At 35.7% G+C, this 22462-nt stretch overlaps 1 protein-coding gene across 1 annotated transcript in view; it reads left to right on the top strand.

Moving 5' to 3' along the window:
- Positions 1-5405: 5405 nt before the first annotated feature.
- Positions 5406-22462, top strand: part of LOC131933634 (phosphoinositide 3-kinase regulatory subunit 4) — a 37403-nt gene continuing 20346 nt past the window's right edge. Inside the window, exons 1-22 of the mRNA XM_059290316.1 lie at positions 5406-5457; positions 6143-6221; positions 10931-11096; positions 11297-11427; positions 11744-11799; positions 12313-12462; positions 12697-12798; positions 12991-13163; positions 13659-13785; positions 15018-15190; positions 15624-15741; positions 16096-16191; positions 16537-16631; positions 16909-16948; positions 18068-18150; positions 18384-18489; positions 18710-18745; positions 18959-19112; positions 19433-19479; positions 20401-20502; positions 20704-20838; positions 21508-21645. Of these exons, the coding sequence (XP_059146299.1) occupies positions 11005-11096; positions 11297-11427; positions 11744-11799; positions 12313-12462; positions 12697-12798; positions 12991-13163; positions 13659-13785; positions 15018-15190; positions 15624-15741; positions 16096-16191; positions 16537-16631; positions 16909-16948; positions 18068-18150; positions 18384-18489; positions 18710-18745; positions 18959-19112; positions 19433-19479; positions 20401-20502; positions 20704-20838; positions 21508-21645 (2154 nt within the window). The 5' untranslated portion in view covers positions 5406-5457; positions 6143-6221; positions 10931-11004. The remainder of the gene's footprint in view (positions 5458-6142; positions 6222-10930; positions 11097-11296; positions 11428-11743; positions 11800-12312; positions 12463-12696; positions 12799-12990; positions 13164-13658; positions 13786-15017; positions 15191-15623; positions 15742-16095; positions 16192-16536; positions 16632-16908; positions 16949-18067; positions 18151-18383; positions 18490-18709; positions 18746-18958; positions 19113-19432; positions 19480-20400; positions 20503-20703; positions 20839-21507; positions 21646-22462) is intronic.

The raw sequence follows: 22462 nt of genomic DNA, 5'->3' as shown, positions 1-22462 counted from the left end.
TACAGTGTCAGTTTGTCTTGCATGTTTAGTATTACAATTATTATCATCGGCGTTTTGAGGACTGATACAAGGCGTCTAATTACACTATTATTTTAAGATTCATTTATTTAGATATTTGCGTTTTCGTGTTTTGTAGAAAGATATATGTGATTGAACCCTTATTTAGGAAGAACGTTCGCATCTATATAAAAAGAGTGTTTTGTAGTACTAAAGGTTCCCTATTTAAACTATAATAAATTAATTGTCCAAAAAGTAGAATATATATATATATAATATACAAATTACGAAAAAAATATTAAATTTAGACGTATGTTATAGATAGAAAGCTTTATAATTTTTATTGTTTAATTTCTTTTACATTGTTTACTTTTAAGAACATAAAATAAATTTCCTCCCTTGGTGGTTTAAAAACGATAGAAATAACAATTAAACACTGAATATAGAAAATTGGCCTTCTATATTAACAGTAACCGTGTTTCAATCTTGCATTGTCTTGATTATACTAACATAATAATGTAGTATATTAGTGTTAACAACAGTTAAATTGTATGAGTATTTAGATTTATAAAATATATATTGACTCAAAATATTAAATTTTAAATTGATCTGTTGAGGTCTAGCTACTCCCCGAGAGTGAAAACCACTGCCTTGCGGTGTTACAAAAATAACTTTAACACGGATGCTATTTAAGCAAAACACCGTGTTAGCGTCGAGGCAACATTGCAATGTTGTTTTTATGTGCTGACTAACAGACGTGTTACAATTAGTTTATAAACAACAGGAGATTTGAGCTACTACAACTATGTTCGTATAATATGAACAGTGCTTCTTTAGACATTTTGTTCCGTGGGGGGGGGGGGGGGCGAGGAGAAAGGGGGGGGGGGAAGAAGGGGCGCTTGAAACTTTGGGGGTGTCACTTAAATTTTGGAGATGGGAGTTGGGCAGACACTGGCAGCCCCCACCCCACCCCCCCCCCCCCCCCCCCCCCCCCCCCCCCCACTGAAGTTATTTGAATAGTCTTAGGATAGTCTGCTCCTTAGTAAAACGTTTATTTTTTCTTTCAACTATTTATAACCTTTTTATTTATACAAAAATATTTTTTTTAAATTTTAAAACTTAAAATACGTGTATAAACTAACAGGCCTACATTGTGAAAAACGTCAGTCGCACTATCATTTTCCTTCAATATAAGTAAGAGCAAATGATAAGCGATGGGTATGCAGACTTAACCATGAGTTAAACTATAAAATCACTTACGCTTTCGATGCCCGTGTTTCGTAATCGATTCCCGTATGGGTTGATCCCATCTTGCCGTTTGTCCGTGGGGGTAAGGCCAGGCTGTGTTGTATCGCTCTGCCAATCAAGACCGGCCAATTCTTCAAAGTTGGGCTGTTCCGTGGAAAAACTCACAGCTTTTACAAAAAATCTGGCAAGTTCCGACTGTAAGACCAAGAAAACTGTCGCTTTAAGCAGTTGCGCTTGCCACATTGCACCCATGTTCCGAACCTAGCCCAGCTATCAAGTAATCTCTTGTAATATATTAATTGTTATTAATTAATTAATTAAATAAACGCACTGGGTGTTATTTTATAATTAAACATATTTCACTGTTAATTTATCACAATAACAAAGCAATTGTGTACACTATTTCAATAAACAGTTTGTTACCGCGTGAAGTATTTTACATTACAAAACGCCACAGTAAAAAAAAAATAATGACGTTAATGATCTGGGCAACAAAAAGCGCCGGCGATGTCCATCACGTGACGAAGTATGACATTGGTCACGAAGTGAGGCAGACGGAATTTGCGCAGTTAACTCTTGACCAATCAAATTTAATGACCTCTGACCTTGATTAGGTGAGAAAATTAAAACCCAGCTCAAGGACCCTACAACCAAAAGAGCAACTGTTGAATTCGTATTTTATGTGAAGGTCAAGCTCTAGATTGTATGTAAAGATGAAGTCGAAGTTCTAGATTTTTTATAATGATTAAGATCTAGTTTTTATATAAAGATAAAACTCTAGAGTTTGTCTGAAGCATTATACAATTATTTATAAATTGGAGTAATTAGAAAGGGGCGGCGTGGTCGGATGGTAGAGCTCACAACTACTTACCCAAATGTCTCAAGTTCGAATCCTAGTCTCGAGTCTGGTGAGAGTCCTGAGTCCATCCATTCATTGGGGACACCCAACACACGTTACGGTAACTAAAAAAAAATAAAGCTAAATTTTAAAATTATAAACAACTTTGTTTTTATGCTTAGACTTGTGTTTATTATCAAAATTTCAAACTTAAATTGATAAAGAATCTCTATTTGGTAATATTATTTATTATCTAATATTAACATTTTTTCGGGCAAACGGCCTTCGGGCAAGTGTCCGTTCGGGCATTTGTCGCATTCGGGCAAGTGTCCATTCGGGCATTTGTCGCATTCGGGCAAGTGTCCATTCGGGCATTTGTCGCATTCGGGCAAGTGTCCATTCGGGCGTTTGTCGCATTCGGGCAAGTGTCCATTCGGGCATTTGTCGCATTCGGGCAAGTGTCCATTCGGGAAATCGGCCTTCGGGCAAACGGCATTCGGGCAAGGATCTGTCGGGAAAACGTCCGGCTCCCCTTTCAAAAATGTGTCTACCCTTTTTTTTATAAACATATATTGTACAAATGACCTATAGAGTCCCAAACAGTGTTTCTTCCAGACTTTTTTCTTCTTGGGGGGGGGGGGAGGGGGGGGTCACTTAAAATTTTCGGAGGGGGGGAGGCGGACTAAAATTTTCGGGGGGGGGGAGGGGAGGACGTCGCGGACACTGTTAAAAGTATATATTTTCCAAATAAATTCCATTTCGTTAGGGAGGGGGGGGCGGTAGACTTTCTTCGCCCCCCCCCCCCCCCCGAAGAGATGCCTGAAAGAAACTCTGGTCCTAAGTCTACAATATAATAATAAAATTTAATAAACATCTGCTGCATCAATGTACCAATAGAAAATGTAAAGTATGTAAGCCTAAGCAGAATGAGAATGATAATCTTGTTCTTGGCCTAGTCTAGATCTAATTATAACTTTTAATCGCTGGGGTCATCAATAAACGTTTTCATCGCTGGGGTCATCCATAAAAAAACAAATTAGTCAATTCTTGTCTATCGCGCCATTGCTTTCGCTTGTAAATTAGTAGACCAAGCACACCATTGCCATTATTTTTTTTTCTCGAGTGGATTCTCAAAAATTATAATTTAAAAAAATACTGAAGTATCGACACCTAGCTTGAGTAGAATATGGTATAATATCAAATGAGATGAAACAAGAGCATCCTGCTTTAGGAACCATTGATTCTGTATAGTACCAGTGATAGCGATTGTTTTATCGAATGGTTTTATTATTTTAACCTCGCTGATCAAAGTTAACGATCAGATTTCCCAGGTCACTGTCAGCAGTTAACGAGGGTACATTAGTTGGTTAGGGTCAGATTATCTAGGGACCTACAGTGGCGTAGCGAGGTCGAGTGTCACCCGGTGCGGCACTTAATGGGGACAAACTTTCATGTTTTCGATTTGCACCCCCCCCGTCAAGTTTTTTATTTGCACCCCCCCCCCCCTCAAACTTTCGATTTGCACCCCCCCCCCTCAAGTTTTCTCTATATATTTTGCTATTTTTTGCCTTGGTGTCACCCCCCTAAATGGTGTCACCCAGTGCGGTCCGCACCCCCCCCCCTCGCTACGCCCCTGGGACCTTATATAGCAGCAGGAGCTTAACAATACAGTAACTGAAATGTTGTTTAGGCTATCTTTATTCTGGGAATCTACTTTATTATGTACTGTTTTGTATATGGTGTAGGGCCTACATTCTGTTTAGTTTTCACCAAGCACCTTTCAATGATTTTTGCTTATTTTATCTAGTAAAATAACCTTTTCTAACACCATGAATAGCTTTATTATCATTGTTTTAATTCATAATAAAAGTCCAAAACATGTATTCTTCATACCCATACCCTTGTCAAATAATAATTTTATCTAATTTTATCCTTATCCTATACATCCCTTTTGGCCTTATCCCAAACATATCCTTGTTCCATAAACTCCCTGGTCCACTACATCCCTTATCCCAACAACACAACTAGCCGCATACATTTCCTTATACCCTATCCTGTATGCATTCTCTTATCCCAAACCCGCACGCCTCCGCTGAGTTTATTACAGGCATCTCTTCGCCCCCCCCCCCTCCCCCAACTCCCACACCTCGGACGAAATGGAATTTCTACAGAAAATAATAATAATAACTTTTAATAGCGTCCACCCCCCTCCCCAGTAAATGTTAGTCCGCCATCCCCCCCCTCGAAAATTTCAAGTGCTCCCCCCCCCACCCCCCCCCCCCACCCCGGAGAAAAAAGTCTGGAAGCATCACTGGTCTACCATTCCCCTAAACCCCAGTAACCCTAACACAACCTAAACTACTGAATTCTATTGTCTAGCTTACTGAAACATATTTCACAGACACTTGCAGGAGGTGAGATTATAAGCACACTTACTAATTAGTTCGATGATAGAATGACCTAATTAGTGCGAAACCCATTTGAGAGAAAGTAGTATTGCATCATCCAAGCGATAGGTCACGTATTATCCAACAGAAAAGGGATAATTACATGAGTGTGTGTGTGTGTGTGTGTGTGTGTGTGTGTGATGAGTGATTAAGAGTAAATTAGGTGTTATGATGCGGATGGGGGGGGGGGGAGTGTCTCCACAATATCTGGAGTTTTAATGTGAAATAAGATGCTTGTTAACTGCTGACTTCAGATTTTGTTATTGTGGCCAGTTCAATAGCTAACAAAAGACTCTCTAAAAGATATGATTACCATAATTTAATTTAAAAAATAATAATCATTAAAAAAGTTTTTAAAAACCCACGTTTTCTGATTGAACTAAAAAGTAGAAAATAAATGCTATACATCACAATAATGCATATTTCTTTTAACGTTTGAACGATTTTCGGTAACCGGAATTGTTACTTTACTCTATTTCCACGTTAGGACGATAACTAGTTTACTGTTTCCATAAGCTAGATAAAATTAGTACTCTTTACGAAAGAATATCGGCGTCTCCAATATATTAATATTATATCATTAAAACTGATACTCAATATTACATGGTAATTATTCACTAATACGAGGCTCCTTCAAGCATTCCATTTTTTCTGTAATCTTTTCTGTAAATCTTACCTACCTGAGGTTTTGTTGACCAGAGTTTCTTCCAGGCATCTCTTCGGGGGGGGGGGGGGGGGGGGGTGGGGCTAAGCCCCCCCCCCCCGAACGAAATTTATATAATTTATTTATAAAATATATACTTTTAACTTTTAACCCCCCCCCCCCCCGGAGAAAAGAGTATGGAAGAAACACTATTGGTGACGACTATGGAGAGGTAACCACCAAAAGATGAAGGGCAGGTGCCGCTATAGAAACTGTAGGATAAGGTAAGTTTAAATATATATATATATATATATATATATATATATATATATATATATATATATATATATATATATATATATATATATATATATATATATACATCCATAAATGACGTCACACTCGTAGGGGGAAGGGGGGACCGTAATTTGGTGACGATGTGTGATGAGGGGGAGGGGGGTTCAGATGTTGCGACGTTACACTTTTGCATTATAAAAAAGCAATGTTAGAAAACGAATATTAGACGTTATTTCACGTTTTAGATAACTGTTTTAATAAATTGTAACAGTTTAGACAAGATTTTAGAAAAATATCGATGTTTTAAAAAAAATTCAACTGCAATTTTGAGGGGGGTTGTAGTTGAGGTGTGACGTCATTTTAGGGGGGGGGGGGGTCTGGCTTTTTGTGACGACGTGTGACGGGGGGGGGGGAGGTAAAAATCGTCCAAAAAAGCGTGACGTCATTTATGGATGACCCCATATGAAAGTACATACGTAAGTAACGTGTGACGAAAAAGCTGATAGCTCAGGCCGGCGGTTTGGCTACGTTTCTGGACTTATCATGCTTGTTTTTTTTTTCGATCACAAACCATGGTGACTAATAAAATACATTGTTTTCCTTTTTTAGCCATAGATTAATAATTAGTGTATACTGTAGTTGGGTCGACACCGTATACTTTTTTTTCTACAGCTAGGCCTAGACCCTAACTAAGGCAAACAAAAATCAAGAGTTGTGTTTCCGGGTTACGCCTTACTTCCGGTGATGAAAGGTTTGTTATTATTATTATTATGTTATTTACAATTTTATCTCTATAAACTATAAATGTCTAAAAGATATAGATCTAGACTACATTTCTATTGACTACTGAATTTTTAAAAAGCTGTTATTGGTATTATTTCGTTTTAGGTAAAATTGGCCGAAGCTAGTATTAGTTTAGTTAAGTTTAGTATTAGAATGTGAAAGAAAAGTGACTCATTTTTAATTTAATAATTTTAGTTTACTTTAAGTAAAACTAAAAGTAAATTTTAATTTTACTCGCTTAATCATTAGTGAGATTGCACTTAAATGGCACTAATGAAATGCCTAAGTCAAAGTGAGTGACAATGTTTGGAAATTTAATTTAAAGAAAATCACACGGCCACGGGCCGTTTTCAATATCAATATCATATATGAAACAAAAAATGTAAAAAAAAGGCACTGTTTTCCCGGTGTGCTAACCCCAGGTTCAAAATCAGATCCTGAAGGGCTGTAAACTTAAGCTGCTGCACTGTTGACTACCACACCCAAGCCCAATGTAAAAAAAGTATTAGGGTAAAGGAGGGCGTTAAGAGCCGTGTGGTATTAAGCCCCAATCAACACCCCACCCCCACAAAACCCCCAATAACACTGCTAATCTACTTCTGAGGTAACAACGACTGCTGTTCTTTGATAACAGAGAAGCAGAGGATTCATTTTATGTAATTTATGATCCACTTGGTCCAATAGGGAGAGGATGAGACAGGATTTAATCCCACTGCTCTTTCCCTAAAATTTCTCATCTCCATAAAACCATTTTGTGAACTTTTTTTCCAAATAGACATAACTTGGGAAACTTCACTTTGTAATAAACCAAATGAGTTTTTCAAGCCCATTCTTTGTTCCTGTATTAGAGTATTGGTTGTTGTACATTTTAACACTATTTTTATAGCTATGGCTAGAAAAGTTTTATTTTGGTGAATTTTTTTTGCACAGTGATTATTGGTGCCAAAACAAAATGGCCGACATTAGTCCCATTTTACCATGCTATAAAGTTTTTATCATTATCAGAGTAAAACTTGACTGATCATTACCATAATGGTTTTATTTGTTAGATAATAACTAAATCTACATGAATACATTCATTTTGTTCACTAGCTTGCCTGTTTAGAAAAGTTATAACAGATACTGTTATGTGGCTCTTGAAACCCTATGTGCAAGTTTCTCATTTATTAGACCACTGAATATGACACTGGTATAGGAATAGTTAACACAAAATGTATTAATTGTTAAACAGACTTGTGTCTAAATGATAGAAATACTATTCTAACCTGCTAAAAAGTAAAAATTCAGTCATCTCATGTTAGCAAGGTAATTTTTAAAATGGTATGAGTACTTATTACCCCTAAGGGGCAATACAGCCGACTCAGCCCCCACCTGTTTCTAACCAACCATAAAACTTCTAATCTCTTTGTAGGTAACAGGAATAAATGTTCTTAGGTCTCAGCCAATCTGGGGTGGTATGTTATGTAATTTATGACCCTCATGGTCCAGCAGGGAAGTAAACAGACACATTAATACCACTGCTCCCCCCCCCCCTTACAATTTCTTACCCCCATGATACCCAGCCCCCACCAGTTTCTGGCCCACTATAAAACTTCATCTCTTTGTAGGTAACATGGATTACAGTTACAGATCTCAGACAATCTGGGGTGGCATGTTATGTAATATATGACCTTCATGGTCTAGCAGGGTGGAGACCAAAGAGGAATCAGTACCACTGCTCTCCCCTCACAATTTCTCACCTCCATGATAGCCAGACCCCACCTGTATCTAACCCACCATAAAACTTATCTCTTTGTAGGTAGCATGGACTTAGTTCTTAGATCTCAGCCAACCAGAGATAGCATCTCCTTGTGTAATTTATGGCCCTCAGGGTCCAGCAAGGAGAACAAAGGGGAAACCAGTACCACTGCTCTCCCCTCAACATTTCTCACCTCCATGTCATGTTATGTAATGTATAGCACACATGGCTTATCAGGGGAAAGCATTAAGGCAGATTAGTTAGTACCAACCCTTTTTACATACAAGAATGTTAACTCTGGACAGCTACACACTAGTATACTAGCTACACACTAGGCATACTAATGTGCCTACTGTAAACTACTTGACTTTAGGCCCTATGTACACCTGTAATTGTATCAATTGTAGACTGGGCCCATTGGGGCCTAGTGATAGCTAGTATCACACCATTAACTATTTTGGGGTTAGAAATTAATTATTTTTTATTGAGGAGTTAGTCTAAACTAGGAGATAATGCTTATTGCCCCATTGCCCGGCTCCTTTCACCCCAAATGCTGATTTCGGGGGTATGACAATAAATGTTCAATTAAACCCATTTAAAGTATATTTAATAGACTTTGTTATTATTTTTATATTGTGTAAGATATGTTACAATAATTTTGCCATATTTTCAATACTAAAAAATTCTTAGATTAGTAGAAATCTTTAAAAATGTACAGGTGCTAAAAAGTGTGGCTCTTAACGCCCTCCTTTACCCTAAGCATTTTCATTTTCAATCAGAAGATGGCAAATCCAAATGGAAATAAACACTGCTTCATTTTCTTACCACATGTCACAAAATATATCATAATTCCAAACATAATATAGGCCTAGGTAGCGTAGTTAAATATAGCACCTATTTTTAGAATGTGTCCTACTCATTTAAAAAATGCTCTGATCGCTTGGTAACGTATAGTCACTTCGTAATTTATTTTGATTTTAGAATTTTAGGCCTTTGTTTTAAATGTTTCATGTAATGTAGGATTTAGCTAGCCTATTGTAGATGTGCCTGTTTTAAACAATTGTATTTACATATTTCTTTGTATTTACATATTTCTGTGGTAAATTAAGATTAGCAATTATTTTTATCAGATGCAACAACTTTGTAGCTATCTTACTTATTAGTTATTATTTGGTAGGGCCTGCCCTAAATTCTAAATTGCTAGGATTTCCAGGGAAAACCACTCTAATTTAGAGATGGATGCTGTTTATATAGTACGAGCTGCCGCAATCTAGTTTTATTATCTGTTTATCAGTATCTCATAATTTGTGACAGTTTACTGACAACAATGAAAAGATCAAGCAGAATTTCTTACCTCCCCTTCATTTCCAATCATTTAAATACTAAATTATCTGCCCCTAATAGCCGTCACTAATTCAACCCGGCTCTATGATTGTAAACATATAGTGTTAACCACAGCTCACCAGACTGGTGAAGTGTGGGCGGTTGGTAGCGATATGCCTAGAGAGCGGGGTAGTAACGGCTAAGCCCTTACTTGGTGGTGTCTTGCATCGTCCCCACGTAGAGAATTATATATATAGATATGCCAAATCTTGCTCTCAAAATTACCCCCCTCTCAATTACCCCCCCCGGGGAATTACCCCCCCCCCCCCCCTCTCAAGTTAAAATCCTAACTCTAACTAGAATTGTATACCTTATATACTACTTTAATCCAAACCTTAAGAAAAAGACCAAAACCTAAGCATCCACCTTAGCCTAAAACTTCACACAAAGCCAAAATCAAAGCTAGACACAACCCTAACCCTAACACTAGCTCTAACTTTAACCCTAGCCCTAACCCTAATCTTAACCCTAACCCTAACCCTAATCTTAACCCTAACCCTAGCCCCAGCCCTAGCCCTAAACCTAACCCTAACCCTGTCCCGGGGGGGGGGGGGTGGTAATGTCCTACTGGGCGGGGGGTAATTGACAGGGGGGTAATTACTCTGGGGGGTAATGTCGGGGGGGAAATATCCGGGGGGGGTAATTGACAGGGGGGAAATGCCCTGTTCCCGGAATAGCCATATACTTGCAGTGAAGCCATATTAATGAGTCACCTTCCTTTAAAATAACTAACTTTGGTCGATTTTATATTAATATAGGCCCTATCTAAAATGGTAGATTACCCTTTTATTCACAGTATCCAAATCTATAACCAAAAGATTATATGAATATCATTGTATAGTAATACTATAGTGACATGGTCTGGTTTTAAAATTATTAAATTAAATAGTCTGCTGGTTATAGATCTGGCTAGGCTTCTGTAGTCTCTCTACCCAATAGTTATATATAATAATAATCTATGACTAAGCAAACAGGGCTTGTAAGTAGGTCACCAACTTCTTGTACTTGCCAGCTAGTATTTTTTAAACCAAATGCCTAATGTGAATGTTTTTATTATATTTTAAATAGGTAAATAAATATTTAATGAGAAAAGTTATTTCCGCTCTTGTTATTTAAAATCCTAAACAATGATAGTGATGGACTACAAGATGTAGGCTAGCTTAAAAAAGATATAGCCTATGTTAAATTGTGTTTTTTTTTTAAAGGTTGATTATTATTCAAAACCATAATAAATTGTCCTAAATGTTCTTACAATATTAATCCAATAGCCTAGGCCCACTGGTGCTTAATTTGATTAAGTCAGATTTTTTTATACTTGTTGCATTTTTGGTACGCTTGGTATTTTAAAATATTAGGCCTAAAAACAAATAGGCACTATTATTTTTTTGTCAGTGAGAATCTTGTTTAAAACAGTTTATTTAGTTGAAAAATGTATATTTCTCCCTGGCAAATGAGATTTAGAAAATAGACCCAGACTTACAAGCCCTATGACACCCACTATTTGAGCCACTGTAAATTTTAAACTTAATATGTAAAACAATTTTTATTTTCTACAGATTAGAATGTAGCCTTTCCTCTAGAACTATTTTCAAATGTTATGTCAACAACAACATATGCAGTACTGAAATAAATGGGGAATCAACTAACAGGGGAGGCGCCTGTTGTTATTTATCCAGTAGAACATTATTTGGCAGATTTGCCTGATTATGACTTTCTATCAAGGTACTGTACTTTCCTGTATGAGAGCTGCATTGAGGCGATTAATATAACAAAAAATTAAGAAAATTACTGACCACATAATGAAAATTCAAAATTTAAATAACTGATGTTTAAACACAAAGTTGGGTTAGAATATTCTAACTATAACTTAATATACTATACTCTGATGAGAAGTAAATAGTAAACATTTTTTTCAATTTCAGTCTTGGTAGTACACGTTTTTTTAAAGTAGCACGTGCCCGTTACAAGGAGGGGTTGGTTGTTGTTCGTATATTTGTCATCCAAGCCTCGTCTATACCACTACCATTAAAGGAGTACCAGGATCGACTTGATGGTAAAATAACACATAAATCTGAATATTTATTTTATCTGTTTGTGATATGCATGACTTGATTCTCTTTTGTTATTTTATATTTTATGCTTTTTTGTCCAGCATATTTAAAAACCACACTGTTTAACACAGCCCTTGTTTAAGGTTTATTTATTAGTGTATTTTTATTGACAGTTTTCATACAAATTAATGGTGCAGTAAATCGCAGCAATGTGTTAACTATAATAAGAGTGATGATTATGTAGATTATTGATTCAACTAACCAAACATGCATTGACTTGTTTGTATATATGTGTTATATTTTAATGTGCCTTTTCAGATATTTACAAAAGTTTGAAAAATGCCCCAAATTGTCTGCCATTCCAAAAACATGTGGTAGGTAGTTTATCTTGCACACACATTTTAAAATGTAATTAACTTTATTCAGGTGAAAGTTCTTAGGCCACCTGAGCCTTTCTCTGCCATTCATTGTTTTTACACTGTTTTATATCACAAATTACTGTTTCTGGTGTGGTCAGTATAGAGCACTTTCACCTTAATCACCCTAACTTGGGAAGGTTGGGTATGTTTGAGGGCTGGGTGGACCTAGAGTTAGCACTGTAGTTAAGATTTTATTTTTAACAAACACATATCTACATTATCTTTTGATAAAAAATATAAAACATTTGCATTAATATTATATTTATTGTGGTGTTACTAACTCACTGCATTATAATTATTTTAAATAAAGTTTATCTACATTTAGAATTTTTATAGTATTTAGTCATGTTTTTGTTAATGAGTATTACAATCAGTTCTTTTTATGTGAGAAACTTGTTACAGCAAAGATTAAATCAAGCTGTAAAGTATTGATATCATTTGTTTATTTTATGCAAATTGTTATGACAGAAACTCGACAGAGCTGCGTACTTGATCAGACAGTACATCAAGTACAGCCTCTATGACCGTCTCAGCACACGTCCATTTCTGACCCTGATTGAAAAGAAATGGATAGCATTTCAACTGCTGTGTGCCCTCAACCAGTGCCACAAAGTGCAGGTAAAGAAATAAAGTTTCTGATATCACAGTCAGCAGAGCAGGTGAAATAGAGCTCGCCTGTTTCTGTGACCTTGCTTGGTGTATGAATAGTGTGTGGTATGTTCTGAAAAGAACAGGTGCTCATGCAATATTGGTGAGTTTGAGATGAATGATAAACAAAAGTTGTAACTACTATAAACCAACGTACATTTTATTTTTAACTTCTATTTGAAGATGTACATTCTGTATACACAGGTTTGCCATGGCGACATCAAGGCAGAGAACATCCTCATCACAGGCTGGAACTGGCTGCTACTGACTGACTTTGCCAGCTTTAAACCCACTACACTGCCTTATGTGAGTGCTATGTTTTTATCTTTTTTCTTCAGATGGCTCAAGTAGAGATGTTTAATTATTTTTCACTGCTGAGTACTGTTCAAACATTCAATAATTTAATAAATACTTAATATTTATGACATGGTGTTTGATTTAATGGTTTATACAATAATAGTTTATTCTTGTTCATTAAATCTTTCTGTCTTTGATTAGGATAACCCTGCGGACTTTGCATATTTCTTCGACACCTCACGTCGCAGGGTGTGCTACATTGCCCCCGAGAGGTTTAAAGGGAAGCCAACCTCTGACGGGAGCTTGGACACTGGTCTTGATGACTCACAGGTCTACAAAGAACTGACTCCAGCCATGGATATATTCTCTGCTGGGTGAGGGGACTACAGTCGAGTTGATTTTAAAATTTTGTTTACCTTAAGTCTAATCTTTTCTGGGGATTTTTTTTTGTTTACTTTTCCTGCCTGTTAACATCACTTTAATTTTGGAAGTATTGTTATTATGTAGGAAATTGGTTACCTTAGTATTTTAACATGCCCTAAAACTTGGAGGGGGAAGATGAAAAATTGAACTCTTACACATAAAATCTAGGTAATAAAATAGTAAATAATAAGTAATGATGTATTTGAATTAAAAAGTAGTACCTAAAAGGCTTGTTTGAGCATTATTGAATGGAAGCGAAATTGCATTATTTGCCAGAAAATATCATAATCTTTATTAAATAATAACTCGTCACACCCTTGAATTTATTTTTTTAAAAAATATTTTACAAGCCTGTTTAATGGTTTTGAATAGTCTCCTTTACTGTTTCTGAGTAGCGTTAAAACAATGTGTTACCTGTCCTAAGATGCACTGTACTGTTATTCCAGGTGTGTGATCACAGAGCTGTTCTGTGATGGTATTCCACCTTTTGATCTCTCACAGCTCCTCAACTACAGCTGCAAGAACTACAGCCCCTGGAAGCTGATTGACACCATTCCAGACAACAGCATTAAGGTTAGCCTTGGATTCTGTTGTTAACACACATTCACAGTATCTAAGCTAACATGTGATGAAACTTATTGTGACTGCTCAGAAAATGAAGTTTCAATGGAAAAATTGTTCTGTCACTTATTTCATATTCAGCTCTATTCATTCAGTTATCTTTGCTTACCTCAACCTTCCATTATTACTCATCATTACTGCTTCCATTTCTAACAACCCTATTATTACCATTAGATTCACCTTTCCTCCCATAGATACTTAGTTGTCTTTTCCTCCCATTGCTAGATTTCTTCTTCCATTCATTAAACTCTCCTCCCCTTATTACCACTCAACACTTTCTCAGATTGGTTGCCCTCATCTCCCATTACTTTCCTCCCATTGCCAGCCTTCCTATCTTTCTATGCCTAGATCTCTCCTCCCATCTTTACTCAGGCCATCTCTCCTCCCACCTTTACTCAGACCCTCTCTCCTCCCACCTTTACTCAGACCCTCTCTCCTCCCACCTTTACTCAGACCCTCTCTCCTCCCACCTTTACTCAGACCCTCTCTCCTCCCACCTTTACTCAGACCCTCTCTCATCCCACCTTTACTCAGGCCCTCTCTCCTCCCATCTTTACTTAGGCCCTCTCTCCTCCCATCTCTACTCAAGCCCTCTCTCCTCCCATCTTTACTCAGGCCCTCTCCCATCTTTACTCAGACCCTCTCTCCTCCCATCTTTACTCAGACCCTCTCTCCTCCCACCTTTACTCAGACCCTCTCTCCTCCCACCTTTACTCAGACCCTCTCTCCTCCCACCTTTACTCAGACCCTCTCTCCTCCCACCTTTACTCAGACCCTCTCTCCTCCCACCTTTACTCAGGCTCTCTCTCCTCCCACCTTTACTCAGGCCCTCTCTCCTCCCATCTTTACTCAGGCCCTCTTTCCTCCCATATTAACTCAGGCCCTCTCTCCTCCCTCTCAATCCCAGCTCACCCCTCCCTCTCTGACCCAGCTCACCCCTCCCTCTCTGACCCAGCTCACCCCTCTCTCCGACCCAGCTCACCCCTCCCTCTCTGACCCAGCTCACCCCTCTCTCTGACCCATCTCACCCCTCCCTCTCTGACCCAGCTCACCCCTCCCTCTCTGACCCAGCTCACCCCTCTCTCTGACCCAGCTCACCCCTCCCTCTCTGACCCAGCTCACCCCATCCAGTACAGTCTCTCAAGACATCCCAGATGTCAAATAAAGTGTCTTCTCTACCCCAGGAACTGGTGGAACACATGACCAACAGAAAGCCAGAGATGCGACTCTCTGCAGAAGAATATCTGATCAAACAAAGAGGCAAAGCATTCCCAGAGTTTTTCTACACATTTTTTAAGACCTATTCCCAGCAGTTTGCCACAGTTCCCATCATGCCCTCAGATGACAGGATATTAATGTAAGTCCTTGACCTTTTGTATCTGGCCTGTTTAAATGAATAGCTTTGATTACATTCTCATGTTGTAGTACATGTGACAGTTTTATTTAGTATTGATTCTGTTATTTTAGTATTTGCTTCCATATTAGGGTTGTTATTTAATTGTAATACAAAACTGTACTGACATTTATTTCTCTCTTGATTTGGCTGTTAAAGTCAGTGTTAGCTTGTGCTTTTGTTAGGAGTTAGGCAATTGCTGGCATTATTGTCTTAAAATTTTGGGTCTTGTTGTAGTGCTTGTAATATAAAAATATCTTGCTTATCTTAATCTTTGGTCCCAGATTTGAATGATTCTCTTGAAAGTATAAAACGTGTAAACTGTAACACATAGTATATGTACCTTTATGTTGATTTTGTCTGCTCTATGTGTCACTCTACCCCTCTGTACATACAGATTAAATCGAGACATGGACCACATACTAGCCAGCATGGATATTGATGAAAAAGTTGAGAAAAACACAAAATTAGTCCTTGTCATCTCTCTAGTCACATCAGTTGCCAGGGATCTGCATGTGAGTTCACCGGTTTAGTTATTTAAAAAGAACATCTTTCAATAGGTTGATGGGCACATGTTATGCATTTGCTGCTATGGCTTTAAGATACAATTATTTACTATTGGACTCCATTTTGTTTATGTATTTACTAGTTTTATTGTTAAATTTTGTGAAGTCTAGTTTATTTTTAAATTTTATTTCTTGACTAAAGGATACTGAGATGTGTTTGCCTTTAAGGCTGCATAATTTGCTAGTTCAGCAGGTTTTAATAGACCTTTTGTGATGTTTTAAAACTTTTATACTGTGATGTTTTAAAACTTTTATACTGTGATGTTTTAAAACTTTTATACTGTGATGTTTTAAAACTTTCAGTTCAGCAGCTTCCGACTGCTAGCCTTGAAACTTTTACTGCAACTGTCTCAGCACGTCACGTCAGATATTATTCTGGACAGGATTTTACCCCACATGGTAACTATTTGCTACCCACAATTTATTGTTGAATCCTGCTTGTTAAAACTTTGCTTGTTGACATAAGAAGACAAATGGGGAAATACCTACAGCTGTCTATTTTCATAACTTTTATCAATGTAGTTTCTTTCATCATGTAGGCCTACTGGTGTTTAATAAATATTAGTTGCATTCTTGTTTTATGGGTCTTAACTTTCATGTTTAGATATATGATTATTCAAAACTAAATCTGTTAGATACTAGTCCCTTGTTCTTAATTAGAACATGTTTAAGGTAGTTCAATATTAATTGAAGAAGACTGCTATCTATGCACTTTTAATAAGGAAATGATTACCACTATCTTAGCTGTATTTTACCCAAGATCCTTTGCCTGAGGTTAGGGCTGAGACCATACGAGCTGTGACTGCTTGTTTGAAAAACATAAAAAGTGTTCCACGAAAGTAAGTGTCAGTGTGTCTGTCTAAAATGTATTTTTGTTGGATGTTTTTTCTTGGTAATAATACAACTAAATTGTGTCATTAAGTTAACAAAGAGCTGTTTTGTAGTGTTTCATTTGCAATTTTATGGTAGTTTGCACTTTTATATGCTTCATTTATTTGAATCGTTTCACATATTTTATCTACTTAAAACATCACAGAACTGTTCATCATATTTTTTGTGAACTAAAAGTATTTGCCTAATAACGTGTAATATTAAAAATGTTTTTTTGTTTTTTAGTGATGCCAACGTCTTTCAAGATTATATCATTCCAGCTCTTGTAAGTTTTTACGTATTCATTCTGTTTAGTTAATTCATCCTGATGTTCCATGTAGTTATTATTTTTTTAGTCATTCTACATAAAAGTGATTGAAGTTAGTTGTCTTCTTCATTAATTTTTTTAAGGATTTTTTTTTAAAGTCAACCTTCCTGTTGTGATTTTTCATTTCTTGTTTCTAAATTTACCCTTCAGTGATAATTTCTTTTATTCTTTCCTGATTTCTTTAGTCACCCCTCTTGAGTGATTATTTCCCTGATTTCTGTAGTCACTCCATCCAAGTGATGATTTGTTCCTGATTTCTTTAGTCACCCCTCTTGAGTGATTCTAGGTCAGGTTGTTTCTAGCTTACACTGATCACTTATTGCTGCAAGGTTTTGTCTTCCTAATCTATCAATGGGTGATGTTTTTTACTTTCTCGTATATACGAAGTGTAGAGAAAGTCTTGTAATCGTGCAAAAAAAAAAAATCGAGATTTTTGCAAATCTCGACGTTTTGCATCTCACTGATACGGAAAAACATAATTTTGCAATCTTGTCCGTATGTCTGTGTGTCTGTGTGTGTGTGTGTGTGTGTGTGTGTCCGTGTGTAAACACGATAACTTGAGTACCGTTACAGCTAGGTTGATGAAATTTCATATATAAGTATTTAATCAAAATCGTAGATCCGTATCAACTTTTGAGCGATTTCCGATAACCGGAAGTGGTACTTTTCCTACTTTGAATTTTTAAAAAGCCTATAACTTGAGTACTATTTCAGATAGATAAATGAAATTTCATACGTAAGTAAAAGATCTAATTCTCTACCTTCTATTAAATTTTGAGTCATTTCCGTTGACTGGAAGTAGTACTTTACGCTACTTCCGATTTCTCAAAAAACTAATGTAAATTTTAAAAGTAATAATAATATTGCGCACTATTATGCGCTTTTTTATTTCGCGTTCACTTGGTGTGCAATTAATTTGTCTACGAGATTTTATTCTATTTTTAAAACTTTAAGTATTTAAAATGGATTAAAAATCATGTCTATAGCCCGAGTTCCCATCCCCTGTTATTTTATATAAGAATATTCGAGAAAGTTTAGGGGAGATCACTCCCGGTTTATTTTTCCTGATTTTTTTAGTCACCCCTCCTGAGTGATGATGTGTTGCAAGTCAAACTGACATTTGCTGAAAACATTGCCGAGCTTGCTGACATTGCTGTTAAGTAAGTAGCTCCTACTGACTTTTTTTTGTAACTTGTGAGTTGTTGCAAGTTGTTACAACATGCTGTCGGCCCAACACCCCATTTTTTTTTCTGATTTTATTTTTTTCTTGTGCTACAATTGTATCTTATATTATTTCAAAGAAATTAATTTGTTTTATAGATGCCTTTTAACCATTAAAGTAAGCTCCTGTTATGCAAGGTTTGTTTTTAAGTATGTCAACATTCCAACTCAGATATCTAGACATGGCTCAGGCTCAAGAGATACGAGAGGTCATTGTCCAGCTCAAAGACCAGCAGAGGGACAAGGCGTCCATCTCAGAAACTGTTATTAATGTCAAGGTACATGAGAAACCTGTTAAAAAAATCACAAAAAGTTTGCTTGTATACAATCATGTGTTTCTCTCATATGTTACTTGATTCTATGTGCAACTCTATGTAAGGGCTATTTTCATTTTTTTTAAACATCTAAGATGTCTAATTTCCATAGTATTGTTTTGTTTTATAATGTAAAAAGGGTGTTGGTATTTTGATTGAAAGTTTAATTTTAACTTCTCTACAGAAGAGTGCTGAGGAGCTGAAACCAGAAATACAAGAAGCAAGTATCACTAATTAATAAATTAAATCTTACTTTATTGTTTAAAAATAATTTGCTGGTGTTTAGTAACTATCAATGTTTTGCATTGTTTCTTTTTTCTAATTTAACTTCTTTACATCTAATCATTGAATTTATATTTCAATTACTTTTTCTATTGATTTTTGTTTATGTTTTTCACTACATAATGGTACTTAAAAATAAATGTGTTTACAGGTTGAGTCTAATTATGATATGGAACTCCAGCAGTTAAAAGATTTAATTCATCAAAAGATTTTCCACCTCTTAAGTGACCCTAATCATGCGGTCAAGATGACTTTGATGGCAAATGGCATGGACAAGTTGTGTCTCTTCTTTGGACGGCAGAAAGGTAATTTTAAATTTATTTCAATTTATAGTAGAATTTTATTACATTCATTATTGTTATTATTACATTCCTAAAATAACCTATCAATTAATTTTAAACTAAATTGACGAAAGATGTTTTTTAAGGCCAAATTGTACTCTTAAATAAGATGTTTGAAAGTTTTGCTGTTTTTAATTACTAGTACTTTTTTCTTTATTTTTTTTTTATTATCACTGTTGAGAAATAGAATTACTTCAATAGCGGTATTTTTGCTTGCATTTTATTTCTATTTACAATAAAATTTTCACAATTTACTAAATCTTAACTCCAAAACTTTATTTCAGCTAACGACATTTTGCTATCACATATTGTCACCTTTTTGAATATTAAGGTAAGAAAATTTTAAAGTTGATTTTTGCTACCATCTGCAAATATGCACATAATCTTTTTTTTTTAACAGTATTAATCCTTTTGCCAAAAGTATTTTCCAAAAATTTGATACTATTAAGGGGATATGCACATTTTTTTCCTATTTCTTACAATTTAATATCTAAAGCCTTTTGAATACTTTAATCATGTTTGGCATATAAAAGTAAGTATTAAACAGCAAAAAAAGGGTTGAAAACAATTTTGGTTGTCATGGAAACCCAAAACAAACTCCGCCATTTTGAATTTTTTGGTACTTTTAAAAATACGAAGGCTTTTTTATTTATGCACCTATAGCAATCAAATTTAAACTGCTTATACTTCAGTATATATTAAAACTTTTGTCACGAAAACTTTTTGACCTGAGAAAAACAGCCAAAATTAACGAAAAGTAGGCCACGAAAATACCATATCCGTGTAAACTGCAAAGCCTATTGTAAGCTTTGGGTGTTTCCGAGATGATGGAAAGATTATCAAATACATGAGAAATCCAGCTTTCCAATGATGCCAAATACAATATGATGACGGATATAAAACGTTTCATAGAGAGGGTGGTAGATTGGGAAAAATTGATTATTTTTTTTAAAAAATGGTAATTTAAACACCTAAAAAATTTTTTTCCTCTTTAAAGTTATTATTTTCTTAATACAAAAATGAACAAAGTATCCAAAAGTGCAAGAAACCCATCATGAGGAAGATCAAGAAATTTTTTTGCAGCACATAGGCCTACCCGATTAAGCCTTTAAACTAATCCAACGTTTAAAAACAATTGACTCGTTAGAAAAGATTTTGTTTAGTTTAGCTGATTAATTAACTCTATCATATTCATTGTCTTGTTGAATTATTTGCTGATATAAATAATTGCATTAAATAAATTATTTGGCAGGATGACTGGCGTCTTCGTGCTTGCTTCTTCAAGACAGTGGTGGATGTGACAATGTATGTTGGTTGGCAGTGTTCAGAAGTGTTATTGCCCTTGTTGCAACAGGTGACTTATCTCCCTTGCTGGTTTTTTTTTTTCTTTTTTTTAATTTGAAATTTTTGTTATTATATTGTACTTGCCATTTCTGTTGTTTTTTTTTATATCTGAATTTGTGTGTGTGTGCTTAAAATGTACTTTTTATTTAATTTTGTACCTCCTAGTTATTTCTCTACCCTCCAGTTACCATTTAACTGTTTTTTTCCTTAGGGCTTGAGTGATGTGGAAGAGTTTGTCATTACAGAAGACCTCCATGCCTTGAAACAGCTAACCAATCACAGATTACTTAACAAAACCATGATGCAAACACTGGTTTGTGATGCAGCTGCCCTTTTGGCACATCCAGTAAGTTTGTGAGAAATTTTAATTTTTCACCCACAAGATTAACTTCTGTAGTAGAAACTAAGTAAAACAATTTTGGAAACCTTAGTAAAAATTGCTATATTTTCTTATTAGAGGGCATTCAAAAGCTTATTGATATTTATTTTTTATTGTTTTTTATTTTCTGTGTTTTAGTAGTTTAAATTTTTTTTTTAAAGTAAATTAATAGGTTGATATTTGACATTTTAAAAACAGTAGTTCATTTTTTTTATTATTTATTATTAATGAAGTCAAAACTCTATTTAGCTCAAAATAATTGTTTTGAACCCTAGCTTGTGATCTTTACTCTAAAAGACATTTAATTATGGTCAGTTCACAAATGTGAAAACCTTAGTCAGTTGGCTAATAAATAATTGCTGGTACTAAATCCTGTTATCTACTAACCTCCTCTTGTTATAGAATATAGCAATCTTTAATTTAATTTTTACTGACAAATTTGACATCTAACTAGATCGAAAATGAGATATTCTTGCAGTGTCATTAAAAACTTATTTATCTGGAAACTCGCTTCATAAAAAGTTGGTCAAAATTGAGTTAAAAGATTTGACCACAAATCCACCTACGTACAGACAGACCAGGACAAGGCAGACATAGTGACCTAAGTAAAGCTTATAAATAAATGTACATCCACAGGGCCCCTGGGTCAGGCAAGCTGCGGTAGGGTTCATCACAGCTGTGGCTCAAGCATATGATATACCCGACCTACACTGTAAGCTCCTGCCGCATATCAGGCCTTTCCTTGTCAGGAATGTCATGCAGCTTAGGAAACCTGTGAGTCTTCTTTGTCTAATTTATTCTAATAATTTATTCTAATTATTCTAATTTATTCTTCATCACATTCCAATCTAGATCTAAGATGGACTTAAGTGGATGATTGTTTTTACCATCATATTGTTAGAAATCTTTCATGAGAATTCAGTTTTTCTTTTATAATCTCCAGTTGTCCCATCTCTATCACAGATGGAATTAGTTCCTGTTTGTTATTACCATCATATGTCCGCAATGTTGTTAATTAATAATCCTTCCTAAAAAGCCATTTTTTATAATATCATTATCTCCATTTGTTCTGAAACTGTGCACCAATAATTTTTAGCGCAATTTCCATACTGGACAATTGCGATTATTAACTCGTCATTTCTGGTGATGGATGGATGGATAGATGTGTGTCCGCAGCTTTAAGTCGTATCTCCTCCTCAACGAAGCAATATCGAGGACTAGTTCCAAAAGCAAATATGTTAAGCAAGTTCCGAGGATGATTGTGGGCCAAAAAAATTCCCGGAATTCCTTCCTGGATTTCCCGGAAAAGCCAAAAAACCTCGAAAAAATGCAGTTTTTGGCCCATATCTCGGCAACAAGACCACTTAGCAACTTGAAACATTTACCAATCGATTCCTGCCATAATTTAGAACAATATTGCCGAAGAAAGTTTTCAAAAATATCCTTTCGTTCGGTCACAAAAAATTAATTAAGAACATTTAAACTGAGCATCGTGTAGGCCTAGGATGATATTTACTACTTTTTTAAACTGAGCATCGTGTAGGCCTACTCGTTAAAGTAAAACTATTTCCGTTGATATAGGTTAATATAG

This window comes from Physella acuta, unplaced genomic scaffold (assembly GCF_028476545.2).
Source record: "Physella acuta isolate Inbredline_101_S28 unplaced genomic scaffold, ASM2847654v3 ptg002589l, whole genome shotgun sequence".
NCBI lineage: Eukaryota > Metazoa > Mollusca > Gastropoda > Physidae > Physella > Physella acuta.
This window is presented reverse-complemented; position numbering and strand designations above follow the sequence as displayed.